The sequence below is a fragment of the Bombus impatiens genome, unplaced genomic scaffold (assembly GCF_000188095.3).
Source record: "Bombus impatiens unplaced genomic scaffold, BIMP_2.2 scf_0501, whole genome shotgun sequence".
Taxonomy (NCBI): Eukaryota; Metazoa; Arthropoda; class Insecta; order Hymenoptera; family Apidae; genus Bombus; species Bombus impatiens.
Genome location: NT_176920.1, coordinates 1 through 20,274, shown reverse-complemented (window position 1 = coordinate 20,274; position 20,274 = coordinate 1). Strand labels below are relative to the sequence as shown.

Here is a 20,274-nt window from a genome sequence, read left to right as displayed (position 1 = left end):
TTTACTTTATAATATTACATTATTATCTCATTATTATAATTAATATTATATTATTAAATATATACTATATTTTTTATAAATATTAAAAAATAATTCATTATTGGAAAATATTACGTTCAAATGGTATTCAACATTCTGATATTTACATATTATATTATTTCATTATTTTCTGATATTACTAATATATTTAATGATATATATTATTTTATAATAGATTATATAAATGGATTATGTAACAGTACTAATATTATAAAATATTTACTTTATAATATTACATTATTATCTCATTATTATAATTAATATTATATTATTAAATATATACTATATTTTTTATAAATATTAAAAAATAATTCATTATTGGAAAATATTACGTTCAAATGGTATTCAACATTCTGATATTTACATATTATATTATTTCATTATTTTCTGATATTACATTTAATGATATATATTATTATTTAATGATATATTATTTAATGATATACGTATTTAATGATATATATTATTTTATAATAGATTATATAAATGGATTATGTAACAGTACTAATATTATAAAATATTTACTTTATAATATTACATTATTATCTCATTATTATAATTAATATTATATTATTAAATATATACTATATTTTTTATAAATATTAAAAAATAATTCATTATTGGAAAATATTACGTTCAAATGGTATTCAACATTCTGATATTTACATATTATATTATTTCATTATTTTCTGATATTACATTTAATGATATATATTATTATTTAATGATATATTATTTAATGATATACGTATTTAATGATATATATTATTTTATAATAGATTATATAAATGGATTATGTAACAGTACTAATATTATAAAATATTTACTTTATAATATTACATTATTATCTCATTATTATAATTAATATTATATTATTAAATATATACTATATTTTTTATAAATATTAAAAAATAATTCATTATTGGAAAATATTACGTTCAAATGGTATTCAACATTCTGATATTTACATATTACATTATTTTATTATTTCTTCATATTACTGGTCTGTTAAATAAATTGACTATATTATACATATACACAGTATTTCAATATTACATTATATAGACTGGTACGTTTACTGATATAATATGGGCAATATTTACCGATATTTACTATATCTAACATAGCATTCGATTAGAGGGGAGGGGGTTATTGTTTTACTATATCGAATTAATACTTCGAATTTCCATAATTTTAAAATAGTTCGAATAACTTTTCTCCGAGCTGCGGTTTCAAACATCCAACGTTAGTTACGTCTCATGTGGACGATCCTGTAACGGCGTTGCATGATCGTGGATGGTTGAGAACCGTCTTGATAGCGGGCAACACGGGTGGTCTCCGGAGGCCGCGCCGTGGCGGAACGAGCAAATACGCCGTCGGCATTTTTGACGGTGAAATCCGACTAGGTGGGGTCCCGACGTACCCCGTGTCAGACGTCATTCTCGTGCCCTTCCCGCGTTGCTTTCCGATGAATACGCGTATCCTTGGTTCGCGCGAGACACGGAACCCGGGACACCCACCTCTTAGTCCGATCTTCTGAATGGTTTTGTGGCTCGGCCTGTCAGTTTCGAGTCTTGGGTCATCCGGTATATTAGGAGCCTTGGAATGTATGGATTTGACGGTCTTTTTATTTTTTATTTTGGAAATCGTTCATTGATAGTTTAAAGGAATGTAGGATTTTCGATGCTCGATGTTGCTTGCGTTCGCTGTTGGAATTGTTTGGAACGAAATATCCGATGCGGGTCGTGTTTCGTTTCTTGTAATTTTGTACGGCGTGTTTAGTAATATAATATCGTATAATACGATAATGCTTTCGTTGCGAACAAAATTAACTTTGAGATTTGTTCTTTTTAACTACTTGTATGTAGTTGTATTATTCGTTATGTTTTATGTAAGTAAATGAATACATATTATTTTAAATATAAATAGCAAAAATAAGTGTAAACGTAAATAACATGTAAAATGCATACATGTTTATATTATTTATACATTTACGTATATTATCATATTTACATATATTCATATGTATTCATATCAAAATATAAATATGTATTTATCATAAAATGAATGCATAATAATATGTAAAAGAATACATGTTATTATATATTATTTATGCATTTATACATATATTCATATAAAACTATAAATATGCAATCATCATTAAATGAATACATAATAACATGTAAAATGAATACACAATAATATGTAAAATGAATAGATATTATTATATATTATTTGTGTATTTATATATATTATTATTTTTACATCCATTCATATGTATTCGTTTTACCTATTCTGATTTATATACATCATTATTTTTCATCATTTATTGTCATTCACATATACCATCATGTGTATTCACTTTACATACATATTATCATATATGTATTTATTTCTCAGTTAAACATTTTTGCACATTATATTATAAAGGAAGCAAAGATGGAAATAAAATCTTTCATGGTATAATCAATTGAATTTACAAATAAGCGCTTCCTTATTTGTTTGACTTTTCTCAATCTTCAATGTTGAAATATTGTGGCTTCTTTGGGAGGAGAGAAAATATGTTTCTATTAGCAATAATTATCGATATGAAAATCTTTGCTCATTCGAAGGAAACACGAACATAAAGGAGTTGAGGAAACTGATTTCGTAATGGATTTAGAGGGGGCGTGTTTTGTTTTATGGAACCGGTTTTAATGAAACCGATTTGCTTTTCGTTAATGAGCAATTTGTTCGCCTCTGCCGGAGAAATCAACTAAAATGATTGTATAAGAAACATGAGACTCAGCAGGTGGATAGTAAATAACCATACAGTGTCGTTTCGTTTAATGAATCTTATAGTTTATTTATTTGTTATTTTAGGAACTTATTAAAAATCTAATGCATATATTATAGCCTTGTCAGTGTAACAGATGTACAACATAATGCTATTGGATTTAATTAACGTTGCAATTAATCTATATACATGTACAATATAGAGAGAAGTTAGAGAAGAAAAATTTGTTAATTATAACGCCATTTAATATAACGTCAATAGTAAGATTTCATTTGAAAGATTTCATTTTGAATTGCAGCTTTTGTTTCAATCTTTTCTCCAATTTGCAGCCTGAAGTATTAATTCATTTCTTGAAAGAAAGTTTCATTATTGACATTTGTAATTAATAATATACAACCAATAATAATATAATAATTAATAACATAATGTATAATTATTTAGGAATATACATATAAAATTTAACACGAATATTACAAATGAAGTTTGTTACACTTAGTTCTACTTGCTTTATATATAATTTTATTACATTTAACTGGCACTATTGTTTGCAGATTTATAAAATCTTTTTTTTTGACATTTCTGTATGCTATAGATATATATATAATAAAACTATATATATATGTATATATATAGTTTGTTATTATTATTTATATATATATAGTTTTGTGTGTATATATACAAAACTGATATAACTAAACCTAACAAACTTAACCTAACCTAACAAACTATTTCTATTCTATTTCTATAACTATTCTATGTCTATTTCTATAACGTATAAAATACAATTAACGATTTTAAATGGATAAACGATGCGGTATAATTGCAAAGCAGTTTCTATACCTTAACCAGTGAGAAGCTACAAATATCTATAAATATCGTCTAATAATAAAATAGTATAAATTACGTTTTAAATATGTGCAATTTACAAGCAAACAATCTGTCCAATTACAAACCACAGAATAATTAGCATGAAACGTTCCGTGTTACGATTAATACGTTTAAACGATACGGACGGTGAACGTGTAATGACTCGTTCCGACAAGATCGATGGGGTTGTCGTGTACGTGACAGCGAGGGCGACGGTTGCGACCCATAACAGAGCTATTTCCATGTCTTCTTCGGCGAACGCTTTCATTGGTATCCTGCCAGAAATTTTTCCCGGTAGGTATATATCCGTAAAGCTATAGAAACGTGTGTTACGACACCGGGCCAGCTCTCGATGTTTCTCTTCGAGGAATCGTCTCGAGCATAAACATTACCAGGCCGTCGAAAGCTTAAAGTGGCACGAGTCGCGAATAAAGCAACCGGCCAATCCCCCTGATGGTCTGCCTCGTGACTCTGGTCAGCCGCGGTTCCAGCCAACTGAAAAGGGTCCAGATAGTGAGTTCGCCCTTTGAAGAAAGACAACTGCGTTCCAAACCTGTATTTTAGACGCGGCATTCTTTGACGAATTACCAGAAATTACCAGAAACTATCGTACCAACTAAATACACCCGAGGAAACGCCGGAATAGGCTATATATTTTCTTTTCTTTTCTTTTCCTTTGGTCTTCATTTTTTCTCTCCTTTTTTTCTTTTTTTTTTTTTTTTGGAGTATGCGGAATAACGTAAAAATGCGTTGGTAAGAATAAGAAATTTTCAAACGTACGATACTTGGCTGTTTAGTCTGGGACACTTGACTCCTTGTTCTTTTTTACCCTTGGATGGTCAAACAGAAATATTGGGTTGACAACTAAGAGATTGCGGATCTTGTCATTAGGTGGTATTGACAAAATCCGCAATCACTTAGTTGTCAACCCAATAACAATGGATAGCACAATGACGAAAGAGAAGCAAACAGAGATTCGTTTCATTTATTAAGTAGCTACGTACATGAACATTACTTTGTATATTTTGTGTATTATGTATTTGTATATGTATGTGTATTTTGTATATTATGTGTTATATATTAATCACTGTGTTTTATAAAAAATCTTAGCATACATTTAAAATGAAAAATAACATAAGAACATACAGATAGTAGAAATATAAGAAATAAACATAGGTATGATAATAATACAAATATAAATTAATAATAAATATAAGATAAGAAAAAACATAAAAATAAAGTATCTACCTAAGTGGTAAATAAATCGCGCAGTTAAAATATCGTAAGGATCGTTGGAAGATTCGATAAATAAAATATTATCAATTAACCCGGGTTTCAAAAGCTTCTTCTTGCACATGTGTCTCGTTAGACAATTTTCTCTGATTGAGATTCACGCGACGCGTATGGTATTTTTTGATGGTAGAAGGCGGAAGGTTGCAAAAAGAGTTGACCTACACCTCGGAAGCACTGGGCGAAGCAGCCGCCTCGACGCATCAGCTGGTGATTCAAACGCCAAGGCATCCCGGGGCGAATATCTTGCACCCTGCCGCACTCAAGGAACACTTAGAAATCCTGAAGGCGGCCACGCAGGTCACCGTACACCTGTTCGACACGTAAGTTCATTTTTTATTTTGTTCTCTTTTTCTTTCTCTTATTCTTTTCTCTTGTTCGCTCCACCGTTTCGCCAGGCACGTGGAAATATATACGAAGTTGGCGGAGAAGGACCACGAATTTTCATTTGAATCTGCATAGGACGAACTGTTGAATTCGTATGTCGAATGAAATTTTCTTATAATATGTAAGGCGAGTGATCTCGAATTTTACTGAATTATAAGGTACGAATCAACGACATACTCTTAAAGATAGGAATTTTTCATATATATATGTGATATGTTATATATAATACTAATAATAAATACCATGATATTATAGTAATATTGTAAAATGTATATTTTTATAGTATATTTTACAATATCGTAAATATTGTATTGTAATATTGTAAAATGTAAAATGTATATTTATATAGTACATTTTACAATATTGTAAATATTGTATTGTAATATTGTAAAATGTAAAATGCATATATATCTAGTACATTTTACAATATATAGCATATATAGTATATTGTACAACATTGTAAATATTGTATTGTAATATTGTAAAATATAAAATGTATACATATATATATTACTTACAATTAGCATTTTTCTTGAAATAGAGGAATCTTCTTAGTCTCTTTATTAATATGAAAGAATCTTTTCAGTCTTTTTTCTACAAACTATGTTTAGTGCATGCTAAATATATTATATATAGTACATTTTACAATATTACCTACAATTAGCTTTTTCTTTTTCTTTCTTTTTACCACATTGGAAGAATCTTCTTAGTCTTTCTACTAATCAGTCAGAATCTGTTTGCAGTCTTCCTTATCGACTTGAAAGAAAGTTTCTCATCTCTGAGACTCATATGCCCTGAATTTTCTATTATTTCATATCAGCTGTTAAAGATCAATTTTATCGCGTCGCACGATATTCTGCGATATTGTTGTCGATCCTTTTATCCGTAACTTCACTTGTCCCAAATTTCATTTGTTTCCATCTCCAGAATTTCTTCCCATTCCAAACTATCCTGCCGGGAATAAGCAGAAGTTAACTTTCCATCAGTTTATTAACACTTTACCGACCGCTCTGTTTCGGTTTAGACTCTCTAATATCATTCTTTTCGTTCATCGCGAATGGTAAGTTTTTCAAATTGGTATAAAACTGTGGGAGCTTACAAAGCAACGAACTGATCAAGGTACTTTGGTACTAAATAACAAATTACTGCTCAAATAATGAGAAAAATTGTCTGCGACAAAAAGCCGATTAATAGGCTATCGATCGGTAAGCGTCGGCGACAGAAACCAATTAATAGACTATCGGTCGGTAAAGTGTTAAAACTGGCAGTATAATTTTATGGTTATAGAACGAGTTTCTGGTTAAGAGTGCAGCACGGTTGTAACACGTTGGTCGTGTAATTAATAATATACGATTCGTAACGATGGTTTACGTTATCCTCTGAGAAAAAAAAAAAAAAAAGAAAAGAAAACGAATGAACATATAAAAATTGAAATTGATTTGCCTGGAAATAAAACGTGAATATGTAAATACCGCACGATTTGCCTACTTTCCAAAGACTTCGTAGACACCCTGTGAGTGGCGAGGAGACGGCGAAGAACAACGATTGCCATCGTTTCAATGTTGTTCGCAAGAGTCGATTCCTTGCCGCTGTTATCGGCGAGACGGTGGTTAAAGGGATGCAAAACTTGTTGTATTCATGAATGCATGCTTTCTGTGTCGTTTGCAGCGAGTGGAGGCTGAAAGACATGTGTTACGCGCTGAACATACCCAACTTCGACATGCACTACATCGACCAGGTAATTTAGAGCTACCACTTTATCTAGATATAAGTAGATACGCGATGTCACGTTCGTGTTCGTTGGCTGTTCAACTGTTCAGGTATTCGACGCGTGAACCACTCTATCGCGTTATCGTGCGTGCACTGTGACTCTTTCGATTTCTCATTAGGAAATTCTGAAACTAGCGATGGCTACGATAGCTACGAGACGAAGAGTAAGCTCGAGGAGCAGACATTGCTTTTCACATTTATTCATTTAGATCTTTCCTTTGTACTAGATGCAAGGAAATTTTGTTTAAAATATTACAAATGTTACGGTATAATTATACAATGTTATATATTACAATATAATAATATTATACTATATTTATTTTATTTATTATAATATCGTCATAATATTATATTGTTATTATATAATAACAATATTATAACAATATTAATATTATATAATATTGTTATTATATTGTTATGTTATAACAATATTATAATAACAATATTATATAATAACAATATAATATTATGACGATATAATATTATTACACATTACAATATTATGACAAAATTTGGTCACAATTATATGATCTCCATCCATCATACAATCACTTGCTGTTTTCTGGATTTTTTCTTCGCATTAGATGCATGGAAATTTTGTTTAAAATATTACAAATGTTACGGTATAATAATATATGTTACAATATAATTAATATTACAATATTACGAAACTTATGAATATTATATTATTACACATTACAATATTATGAGACTTATGGATATTATATTATTACACATTATAATATTATGAGACTTATGGATATTATATTATTACACATTACAATATTATGGCAAACATATTAGCGTAATCATGTTCAATAATTAACTGAATCATTTGGTGCCAATTATATGACTTCGGTCCATTATAAAATCACTTGCAGTTTTATGGATTTTTTCTTTGCATTAGATGCAAGGGAAAGTTATTTAAAGTATTATAAATATTACAGTATAATAATACAACATTATATATTACTATATTATGACAAACACAATAGTACAATCATGTTCAATAATTAACTGAATTATTTGGTACCAATTATATGACTTCGACCCATCGAAAAATCAGTTGCTGTTTTATGTGATTCCTTACAATGAATTTACGATTCAAGTGAGCTACTTATTACCAGGCAAACTAAAATATCCACGATTTTATATTATGAAATAAATTAGCATTTATGTCGAATATCGAAATGGTAATCGCGCGGAGAAAGAAAGTCTCGACTGCAATTTTATTGAATTTCGGATACGTTGTAGGGGGGCGGGGAGACGAGCAAATGTTTTGACAAAAAGAAAACGATACTTTACATTTATTACAATTTAAGAGTTTGACTTGATTAAAAATGTGTTTGACGAAAAGAATATATCACTTGTTACATTACGTTTACTTCGATACAAGATATTAAAAATGAAATTGTATATGCATTTGCACAGAATTGCCATCCTAATAGCGGTAAGCTATGGTTAGATTAGGTATGGCTAGGTTAGGTTAAGTTATATGAGATTATGTTAGGTTAGGTTAGATTAGGTATGGCTAGGTTAGGTTAAGTTATATGAGATTAGGTTAGGTTAGGTTAGATTAGGTTAGATTCAATGGGTGGCTCAAAAGATCTAACCTAACTTGACTTTTGACCTACGATCGTTCCACGACTGGGACAAAGTGTATATTGCTCAAGACCCTCTACAATATATCTCAAGGTCAAAATCATTATTGTCAAGGCTATTGTAATTACGTAATGTCAAAAGAACATCATAATAACTAAACTGCGGACTTCTATGCGTTTTTTCAAAATTTAAAGGTGCAAACACGAAATATTTGAAGTATAGTATCTGTTATGATATTTGACCCTCGTTCGTTCCTCATTTTTGCAATTGAACGTGTCCTTAGTGCGTCAGATTCACACAAAGGCGAAACATCGATGAAATGAAAAGATAAATAATTCATGTTGCTATTCGTGTCGTTAGCATACAATTCATCGCGTGTCAAAGTCAACAAGTTTCAGGAAAATTGTTGTATAAGTGGTCAAACGATACAATATTTTACCAGAAAAATGTGCAAAATTGACACGAGGGACCGGCGAGAGTCAGACGATGAAACAAATCTCCGTTTAAGTTTTGTTTCCTTAATTGTGTTCATAAGAATCTGAATTTGCATAAATATCCACTGTCTAATCGCAACGATCATTTTTGCCTGAGTAAGCAAGCGTACAGTCGCTTATGGACTATGAACAGAGACATAGTAATATTTAGAATCTATGTAAAATCATGGTAAAACAAATTCTCATGGTAATCCGTGTAAATTTATGGTAAAATCCCACTGATGATTCTCGTAGTCGTCATCAACAATCCTTAGTAATAGCTTGTGAGCTTAAACGCACAACAAAAGAAAGAGAACAAAATCCCCTTAGGTTCCATTTCTAAAAATATGAAATAGTTGAATATATTATATATTGTATTTTATATCTGTATATTGTATATCTGTATATTATATCTGTATATCTGTATCTATATATTTATATTATATATTGTATTTTATATATATTATATATTATTATATGTTATATTATATAGATATATAAATAATAAATATATTTAAATATAATTTAAATATAAATATGTAGTATAATATAATTTAATATATAATATAATATAATATAATATAATAGAATAGAATAGAATAGAATAGAATAGAATAAAATAGAATATATAATTTAATATATTATAATATTCAATTTAATATATAATATAATATAATATAATATAATAGAATAGAATAGAATTGAACAGAATAGAATAGAATATATAATTTAATATATTATAATATTTGATTTAATATATCATTTTATATAATATAATAGAATATAATATATAATCTAATATAATTTAATTTAATATATAACTCAAATATAAATTTGAATATAATAATTTATATTACATTCATAATTCTACATATACATAGGATATATATGTATATATGTTCATAGGTGTTTGTGAAAATACGTTTTCCTTGTAATCTAGCAACGACGCGAACGAAGGCGACGCGTAACGTTAAACGGATCGAAAGATTCTCACAGTTTAGTTTAATAGGAGAAGCTTAAGGGAAAATCGTGGTCATCGCTAGGCGTAGCACGTATCCGCGGCGGATCTGTTCGTTTGTGTCCTGGAGTCCAGTCACCATGTCGCAGCGTCGTTCCCCAACGACTCACGTACAGTCGTAAACGTCGAAAATTGAATACGACGCTTGAAAAGCCGAACAAACGTCGCGCCGGTTTGCACGTACAAAGTCGCACGCTCGTTTCCGCGCGCTCACGCGTGCTACATCGTTTCTTGCGCGCCGCTAACGAGCGGACGCGTTAGACGCGTTTCGAGCGGCTGGGAAAAGGGAAAAGCACGAAATTACCTCAGCGTGAGAGACGCCGCTACGTCGGACGCGCCGCTTCCGCGATGTTACCAGCGCGAGTTTCACCGCACCGCACCAAAGTAGCAGTTAAGGAGGAGACAAAACTGTTCGGATAATGGAATTTTCAGATAATGGACAGTAGAAAGATAATAGAACAATAGAAATACGGATTAAGATTGATCGGTAGTTTCTTTAAATTTTTATGGATGTCATATGTTTGTGGCTGCCAAGTCAGATAACTCTTTCAACACAAGTAACCACACAGAGTGTGGTTATTCTTCTTGCATTTCCAAAAATTAAATTTTTTGAGTGTCACGAATGCCTTAATATGAGGAAGTACCTCTTCTCTTACCATCTCCATTTGCTCTTTCCATTTGGATGAAATCGTCGTTGTTAGACTGCAGATTTCCATACAGTTAAACTGGGTCCAAATATTCAATTTATAGGAATTGCAAGAAATACGTGGTATGATATACGCAGAGAGAAATTTCAATGAAAAAGGAAGAAAGAAATTGAAGGATCGAATATGAGATTTCTAGGGATTGCGGATTTCTATGCAATTAAATTCGTTAGGTGTATGTAGACTTTTGTAACTGACTGTAGTTCGAAAGAAACTCCGAGGATCGACCAACATCCGCGCGATTCATTATGTTTCAATCTCGAAGTTTCTGTTGAATGATAGATGTTCCGGTATGCAGGAATTGCCTGAAGTAACAACCGTCTAAATCACACGGCGGTCTCCTGTATCTCAGACAAACAGGAATATTATTATCCCAGCGCTTATGTACAGGATGTTTCACTTTTAACGCGACCGCGTCCTCTTATCCCTGTTCACTGGATCTCATCGATTTACAATGGCAGACAAGATTGCTGTTTAACACGAATAACCTAATTGAAGCTATATATATATGTCAGTTGTGTATAAAATATATTTATAGAGCTATGCACTCGTGTAATTCGTAAAGTTCTAGGAGATTTAACTGTGCGAAGTTTTTATTTCATGGTTAGAATTAATCGAGGTTTGTACCCTGTACGTATGCAACCGAGACGAATACCTTTGTCTGCCTGGTTGCCGTGTCGCAGGCACTTTTCTTCGCCAAAATTGCTATCCTGATTTTAGGTATAGATTTCGGATTTGAAGAATAGTTTTTGGCAATATTCGAATGGCAAATTATTTGGGCTACTGATATTTGTATATTTGATATAAAAATGTTCGATACTGGAATTTTAAACCAACAGAAGTTGACGCGTAAACCGACATTTTGTAGATCTTGGGGCGGGATTTCGAATTGTCTTTGTTCTATCACTTTATAAGTCAATCACAATGGTTTGAAGAGATGGTTGGATAGAAATAAAAAACGCGAAAATGCACGACGTAAACGAGTCATTATCAAGGATACAGACATATACAGTTACGCACAGTATCCGCTGCAATTAACACGATAGACTGGTGATAAGTAGACAGCGGATGTTTGTGCATTTTTCGGAAATTTAAGATTCCAAAAATCGATAGAGTGCGTGTAACATGCAAAAGTGTATACAATATTTAAAATACAGCACTTACTATGATGTTCGATAGACGAGACAAATTTCTATTTAGATAACGTTTCTTTAATTGTGTTCACAAAACTATAGAACTGTGTTTAAATTTATCATACGCGTGTAAGCGCTAGATCGATTCTTAACTAAACACGTTCGAACTCTGTTTTCTTGAAAATAAATCCTTAAACGGAAAGACTATTTATTTTACATCTTTTACCTACTTTCGCTTCTATGATGACATCTTATCGATCGTTTACTCGTACCAGTCGGTAATTGACCATACGGTAATTAGTATACTCGATAAACGTTCAAACTCGATTTTCTCGAAAATTAAACCTTAAATGACAACATTTTATTGCACATTTTGTTCTTATTTTTTCCAAAGGAATCACCTCGTGTTCGCTTGTACGTGTTATTCGCTCGCGCCCTGTATATGTATGTATAGAAATATATCGAATATATGTTTGCAACGAGTATCTTGTAACTTCTATATAGATTTTCAAATTAGTTTCAAATTTCACCGTGTCAGGTTACAGTGTCAATAAACCGTGAAACGTTCTGTAGAGTACGTGTTCGTACGTATACGAGTCGAAGAGCTGCCACGAATTCAACGTAGATGATTCGTAGCAAAATTTCACCTTATTTCATTTTCGTTCAAACTAAAAATTTCTTCTCTCACACAAAGTACCTTCGATCATGCAGCAAACGTCTGTTAAACTTACGATTCGTCGACTGAACGTGCAGTTGAAGTAAAAGCCTGTGTAATCGCGTTAGTTGGAAAAATGAAACAGTCGATGGGCAAAAAACGAGCTTAACGCGTTCTCGATTAAATTCGTGGTCGCGTTACTCGACCAGACCACCGCGACGATGGTGTAACAAATGTCCGCTAGGTTCCTCGAATCCTATCCAAATTCATATTATTCGTAAATCAAGGGGGCCGAAAAAACGAAACGCTTGGCTGGAGAGACCGCCCTATTCGAGTTTCCGAGAACACACAGGTGGCCTCCCATAATGCCTTCCTACCAAGAAAAACCTTATGGCGATCGTTAGTGTCCACTATCGAAGAAAAGGAGAAATAATCGTAAATCGGTGCCGGGAACGTAGCATTCGTCATCCAATAATCCATTAAATACATCAGAGCATGACAATTTCTTTCGTCTAACGCTGCTAAGGAAAATTCTTCCGCGCTGATGGCTGATCGTTAGACCACCGATTTTTTTCCCTTCCTCCGACATTCCATGGGTTCGAAAGTGCGCGTGATATGCAAAAGTATGCGAGATATCGGAAACGTCGTATCTCTTACGATATTTCCTAGGGACAAGCAAATTTCTCTGTTGATTTCAGTTTTTTAATTATATTCTATAATATAATTATGTGTAATTGTATAATTACATACAATATAATTATATTAAATTATATTTTAAGACATGAATGTACATAAATATCTGTCATGATTACTACGTAGCTACGGTGTTGAACCGCCATCATTGTGATGATGTGATCGATTACTCGAACTCGCCGAATCGATAATTTCCGCGATATATCGCTCAGTCCTCGCTTTGTCTTCTCTCAGTCTTCCAATTTCTCTCGTATCTGTCATTGATCTGTTCGACGAATGATTCGAATTCCTGAACAAGCATCGGCATACGCGATTGTATGTAAAGAAATTGAAAAGATGTCACGTGATTTGTTTGTAGTTCGATATAAATAGATTTCACGCGAGCTTTTCTCGTTAGATATAAATACCGTGGACCAGTTTCTAACCAATTTTTAATTGTAGATCTTCGATAGAATTATACCATGCGCCATCATTACACCCCTCGACTGTTTCTGGGAAGGTAGCAAGCTCTTAGGACCGGACTCTCCTGTGTATATACCGTAAGTATCATACATATAATGTGTGCATAAATATATGAGTATATAAATAAGTAAAATTGAATGAAAGAAGTAAACAAAGTATAATTAAATTAAACGAATGGGAAATAAGATAAATGTATATAAATGAATAGGAAACAATAAACGAAACAATATATTGGGTTGGTAACTAAGTGACTGCGAATCTTGTCACTCGGTGGTAATGACAAAATCCGCAATCACTTAGTTGCCAACCTAACCTAACCTTAATAGTAGAAGAGATATAATGTAGATATTTACATATAACGTATAACCTTTTTTTTATATATGTATGTTGTATAAAATTTATACATGTGCAGTGTCAACATCGTCACGTAGACTTCGAAATGTTTCATTTCATCTCATCAATATCTCAGTCTAACCATTAGACCACGGATTTCTATGCAAACTCACTTGTCCATGGATATAACAGAAAATACGAAAACTGGTATTGAAAATTCGTCTACCTATGAAATATCAGATAAGCCATTATACTCTTGATATTTGATACGTTATTATACATATTTATATATTACACACTTTCTAGAAATTGTTCGCACTCTACGTAATAATATTGGGTTGGCAACTAAGTGATTGCGGATTTTGTCATGACCACCTAATGGTAATATATATAACAATGTATAATAATATATATAATATAACAATATAAATGTTTCTCATAAATGCATGGGATTCCGTAGTCTATTAATCATTATCGGTATATCGTTCTACAAAGAGAAATAAATAGATGTATATATATATATATATATATATATAGAGAGAGAGAGAGAGAGAGTAAAGTGGTTCATTTCGCCTTTGAATTATTTTTTCCACGGTAGCGGCACGCAGATGCACAAGCCAGTGCACTGGACGAATCTCAATCCATTGTGGATGCTGGACGAGATGAAGAAACTGCAGTTCATGTTTCCCTTCAAAACTCTGGAGGACTACATGAAGAGGGCCGGGATAACGAACGGCTACCAAAGCAAGCCCTGCCTCGACCCAGCGGACCCTGAGTGTCCGGAAACCGCGCCCAACAAAAAATCCCAGCAGGTAAGCAAGCAAGCAACCAGGCAACCAAGCAAGCAACCCAACAAACGCACCTTGTCTCCGAGATTGTAGTACCAGCGGAGCCGTGTGTCGACCGATTAAGGTGAAAGTCTTGGCGTGTAATTGTTGATACACGGGTAGTCCCGGCGCGTTTCGTGGCGTCGTCTTTTGATACCGACAAATTCGGATTAAATTGCGCAAAAAGGATGCTCGTAACAGTCGCTGTAAATTAGCTTGGTAAAAAGAAAAAAGAAAAGAAAAGAAAAAAAGAAGGAGGGTACCTTGGAATGTACGAGTTTTCTTGGCGTTCTTTCCTCCTTTTTATTTTTCTATCTTTCTTTCTTTTTTTTTTTGTTTTTGTTTATTTCGTTTACTCGCACCGCGTTGTATTTCTTTCCTTTGGTTTTCTTTTTCTTTTTGTTCCTCTTTCTGTTCTCTTGCGTACGATTATCACGTTCTTCTCTCGTAGGTCAGCCGTAAACTGCGATGATTAGCAGAAGTAAAATCGCTGGCAACAGTAGTAGAATGGTGTTTGACGACTCTGATGAGGCGAAATAGGGGTGAAAACATGGCTTGGCGAGATAGGCTTTTTTTTCTTCGATTAGACGCTCGTCTCAGGAACAGGCTTTTTTTAACTTGGTTTTAGAGAGAATTTTTATTGTCTTTGATACACTTGTGACATGATAACATCTTATATATTAGGTGCTTTTCTTGGTATATGAACAGAGTATCGGGTTAAATGGTATTTCTGCGCATCGTTTAGATATAATTACTTGCCTTTTCTCAGTTTTAACATAAACATTACCAAATGGCCGGTTTCAATGTTTAATGTAATTGTACATTTACTGTTATTTCCTTTATTCATCTAATTTTATGTAAGTTCTTATGTTATCCGATTAATCAATTTCTCAATGTTTATTAATATGTTTAAATGTTATTAATTTCTCAATGTTTATTCACAAAACACACGGTTCTTTGGATCTAATTCTTCTGAACTTTTATTACAATCTTTGTTTCTTTTTACGAATACGCTTCGCTATCGAAAACATACAGAGAATGGTGCAACACACTGTCAACAATAATTTTATTGGAGAAGCTACGTTTTAACTTTCAATTTTACTGTTTTAGACATTTTTATTAGGATCTTCGTTTCTTTCTATACTTACACTATACGTAGATCAGCCTCAACTGTAGTTTGATTAGAAAATTAGAAAGCTTCATTAGTTTTGATTCATGAAAACACACAGTTTCTGTCTGAAACTAATTTTCTAAATTTTTATTATAATATACAAAATCCAAAACATCCGAGGAGGTTGCACGCACGTGGAATTATAATTAGAAAATTAAAACTAAATTCCATCCATGAAAATACACAATTCCTGCCTCTGTCTAATTAAACAATTTTTTAAATTGTAAATATTTTTACTACAATCTCTGCTTTTTCTCGCACGTTGATATGGAAAACTATCAAGAACGTTGCATCGCACGTGGAATTATAATTAGAAAATTAGAACTAAATTTCATCCATGAAAATACACAATTCCTGCCTCTGTCTAATTAAACAATTTTTTAAATTGTAAATATTTTTACTACAATCTTTGCTTTTCTCGCACGTTGATATGGAAAACTATCAAGAACGTTGCACCGCACGTGGAATTATAATTAGAAAATTTAAACTAAATTTCATCCATAAAAATACACAATTCCTGCCTCTGTCTAATTAAACAATTTTTTAAATAATTACAATTCATTAAATAATTACACCATCAGTTACAATTACAATAAAAAATTGAAACTAGATTGCATCCACGGAAGCACACAATATTTGCCTGCATCTAATTAAAAAAAGAATCTCTAAAATTGTTACAATTTTCATTATAATCTCCGCCTCTTCTTGCAAATTCACGCCGATGTGGAAAACTTTCCTCGACCGTGTAATTTAACTGAGACATGAAAACTATGTTTCATTCACAGGAACACGCAAGCCTCGTCTACACGTAATTTCCTTTTAATTAACCTTCTTTGCAATTTCCGCTTCCTGCTGACGCGAGTTCGCGTCCGGATATCGGTAAGTCCGAAAACTGCAGCGCACGTGTGCACGTGCATTGCGTTTTCTCGATTAACCAGCGGCGTATCCCAAGTGGGCAAGTTCGTGACACGCTTGTTACGTCAGAGGCCGCGCGCCGAGACCATTGGCAAACGTGGAGGCAAAAAGCTCGCCAACCGCTTATTAACACGCTTGTTCGTGCGTCAGACGGATCGATGTTATAATTCATAGGGCTACGTGCAATTATGCCGGGTCCGTTTATTAGCCTTAATTCCGTCTTGGCCTCGTTAATGGCGGGATTTATGGCTGCGATCGATCTGTCGTGGGAGGCCAACGCGGTTCAAGCTGATGCACGTAAATAATCGTCTATTGCTATTACGAAACGCTATTGGGAAACGTTCAATTAGAAAGCGATCGACAAGTTGGTAGAGAAGTTGGATGCAGGGTAGTCGACAGTATCAGGCCAGTTGCTGAGCAAAGTTTCCTGAAATATTCGTCTTTATGCGAGTCAGGCTAACGCGCTGCTGTGTAACGTTTGACAAGAGGGTGGACTAGGACTGTACTGTAATTTGTACTGTAATTTGTACTGTGCAATTTGTCCAGCTGCGTGGAATAACAGCTAAGTGATTGCGGATTTTGTCGTTAGGTACTTAGGTGCCAGTCCAATAATTAAAAATATGTAAATTGAAATTTATGAGATGGATGAAAATATATGCAGGATGGAAGGTGATGTGTAAAAATATTATACGAAGCTGTTATTATATTGAAGAAAAAGAAGACAAGTGTGAGGAGTTGAGGATGCTGAAGCTTAACGAGCACGAATCGTCAGCCTGAGCAATGTTTCTAACGAGCACGAATCGTGAGCCTGAGCAATGTTTTAATGTATGAAAAGGGAAGAACATTTTGGATTGTTAAATTCTTTATTGGAGTTAGGAAGACAGAAGAAAAGAATATTCGAGTTGATAGTTGAACGTATGAAGACGCACCATGATAAGTAAAAAATATATTCTAATTACTCAAACTACATTCTAATCCATAGGAAATGTTGAAGTAATTACTTCAAGAATAACTTTTGTATATCCATGACCTGGAGACCGCTGTTGCGAAGAGAATAGAATTTAGTGAAGAAAATTCAAAATAACGAGAGGTCCATATTACTGTGCCCTTGAATATAAATTTTGTTTTTGGGTTACAAGCTCTAGAAACAAAAGAGATATAAGTAGATTTCTATTGCTGTTTCTTGTAGCCTTCAGCTAGAGCTACACACCAAGGTTAGCTTTTTGCTAATGTTCTTTGCTATAAATATATGAACGTGCTCCCTATCAGCTTCCTATTGTATTGTAACACTGTAAGAGTGAGGATCTGGATCACCATAAACTATACCTGTACTTATACCTATACTTATTTCAATGTATTTTCCTATTACAATTTCATCCACTCGTTGCTGTATCAGTCAACCTCAACAGAAGATGGTGAAGTTTTTCAAAGAGCAGTGGCGACATGGAGCGATTAAAGTATTAACACTAATCTTACCAGGTCCAGTCGAATGGCAGGTTTGAAAATTTAATTTGAAGTTCTAGATTCGTCGTTGCTTCTTTTCTTCATCTACTTTATGTCAATTCTTATACGCAAAAATTGAAAAATTGATTAACCAGATAATAGAAGAATTTACATAAAGTTAGACGAGCGAAAGAAACGACAATGCGCAATTCCAAATGAATTTTGAAACCGGTCATTTGAAGGTCCTGTAAGGTTGGCGTTAAGGAATGCACACTTCCACTGAGAAAGACGTAAAGGATATAAAAACACGAAGAATACAGCGGCCCTGGGAAGAAATAATTTGCGCCGTACAATGTTTCCCTTGGAACCAAACACCTTCTTCAAGCAAACTGCAACCCCAGAAATAAATCCCATTGCTCTCGCTTAAATGTAACACTCCGCCATCCACGAAACTGCATTAGAGCGTCGCGTATAAAACGAGGAAGACAAAATGAAGAAAGAAAAGGAAGAGAAAAATGAGAAAACAATTCGTCTTCAGCTCGTAATTGCCTGAAAGTAGACACGGGACAGCGCACTCCAAAATCAAACAGAAATCGCTCGATATCGGTGGCTGCTGTAAATTCGCCAGAAGATCGCAGACGTCTGGCGCGTGTCTGAGAAAATGCCGAAGCAAAGGATCCATCGTATCGCAGCGAAGAAAAGCGTCGGTGGCCCAGTGGTAGGGGAAGGAGGTCAGCTAAAAATTCCTGTCTATCGGCTGGTAGCGTGAGACGTCGCCGGGTCGACGAAATTGCTATCAAAATACCATCTCGTAGCGACGGAATTACCGAGGCCGCGGCGGCTACGATGTAGGGGAAGGCTGCGGATGCCTAAGATTCGTTTCATAGGATCGATGTCCGGAATAACAAGTGGTCACTTGGAATTCCGCGGCCGATGACGACCGGTTGCGCGCACGTAGCGAGTCCGGTAGGTCCTGGACAGCCGCACTCGTCCATTCCGCTTTGATGTCCGCGGCGCGGAGCAGATATTCCGCTGGCCGGAGCCGGCGACCTAGCCGCGGTAATGAATATTTAATTGGCCGTGCTTTGCTTCTTTGTTGCGCCTGTCTCTGTGTGCAGATACACGGCGCGGACGCGTGCGTGCGTGCTGCATCGTCGCGATCAAAATGGAGAACTTTTTCAGCGCGTGAAAAGTCGATGGAGAATGCTGATTTCCAAACGGTGGATTCACCAACGGCGACTTCCTGGGGGGGGGCCGATGGAAGCGCGAGTGGAGGGTAGGAGGAAATACGTGCGGTATCTGCGCCAGGATCTGTAGAACCGGAAGTGCGAGGCAAGCGGGCGTGGAGCGTATTCGTGAAGCACTTGGGGCTTCAGCCTCGGCTTTTTATCGATGGATTGAGTTAGGGGTGGAAGCAATGATCGGGGTTAGGTTTTGGTTTGGGGTAAGTTTGACGATATGGAAGTTGAGCAGTGTTGGTAGACGTTGTTCTTTGAAGAGCGATTTTATGGAATTGTTATTGATATGGATGTTTGTAACGTGATAATGAATCGTGAGAAGGTTTGGTTAATTATTGATAATTGATATTTGATTAAGTGCAAACGTATTGCCCATGATACAGTTTTCAGCTGATTTTTTATGAAATTGAAGAATATAGAAATTGAGTCGCATAAAATGCATTGTAGAAGTTGAAATAGATTGTTTATAACATATTAA

The 20,274-nt window shown here is 33.9% G+C and overlaps 1 protein-coding gene across 2 annotated transcripts in view; it reads left to right on the top strand.

The window, feature by feature from the left end:
• The window catches only part of LOC100746542 (protein patched-like), a 64,690-nt gene extending 47,973 nt beyond the window's left edge, over nt 1–16,717 (top strand). Inside the window, exons 3-7 of one of the 2 annotated variants that reach the window (XM_003491063.4) lie at nt 5,106–5,295; nt 7,028–7,097; nt 13,849–13,946; nt 14,801–15,014; nt 15,481–16,717. In XM_003491063.4, the coding sequence (XP_003491111.2) occupies nt 5,106–5,295; nt 7,028–7,097; nt 13,849–13,946; nt 14,801–15,014; nt 15,481–15,501 (593 nt within the window). In that variant the 3' untranslated portion in view covers nt 15,502–16,717. Of the gene's footprint in view, nt 1–5,105; nt 5,296–7,027; nt 7,098–13,848; nt 13,947–14,800; nt 15,409–15,480 lie in introns of those variants that run through there. The other variant, XM_024368982.2, reaches the window with a different exon arrangement.
• The last annotated feature ends 3,557 nt before the right edge of the window (nt 16,718–20,274 follow it).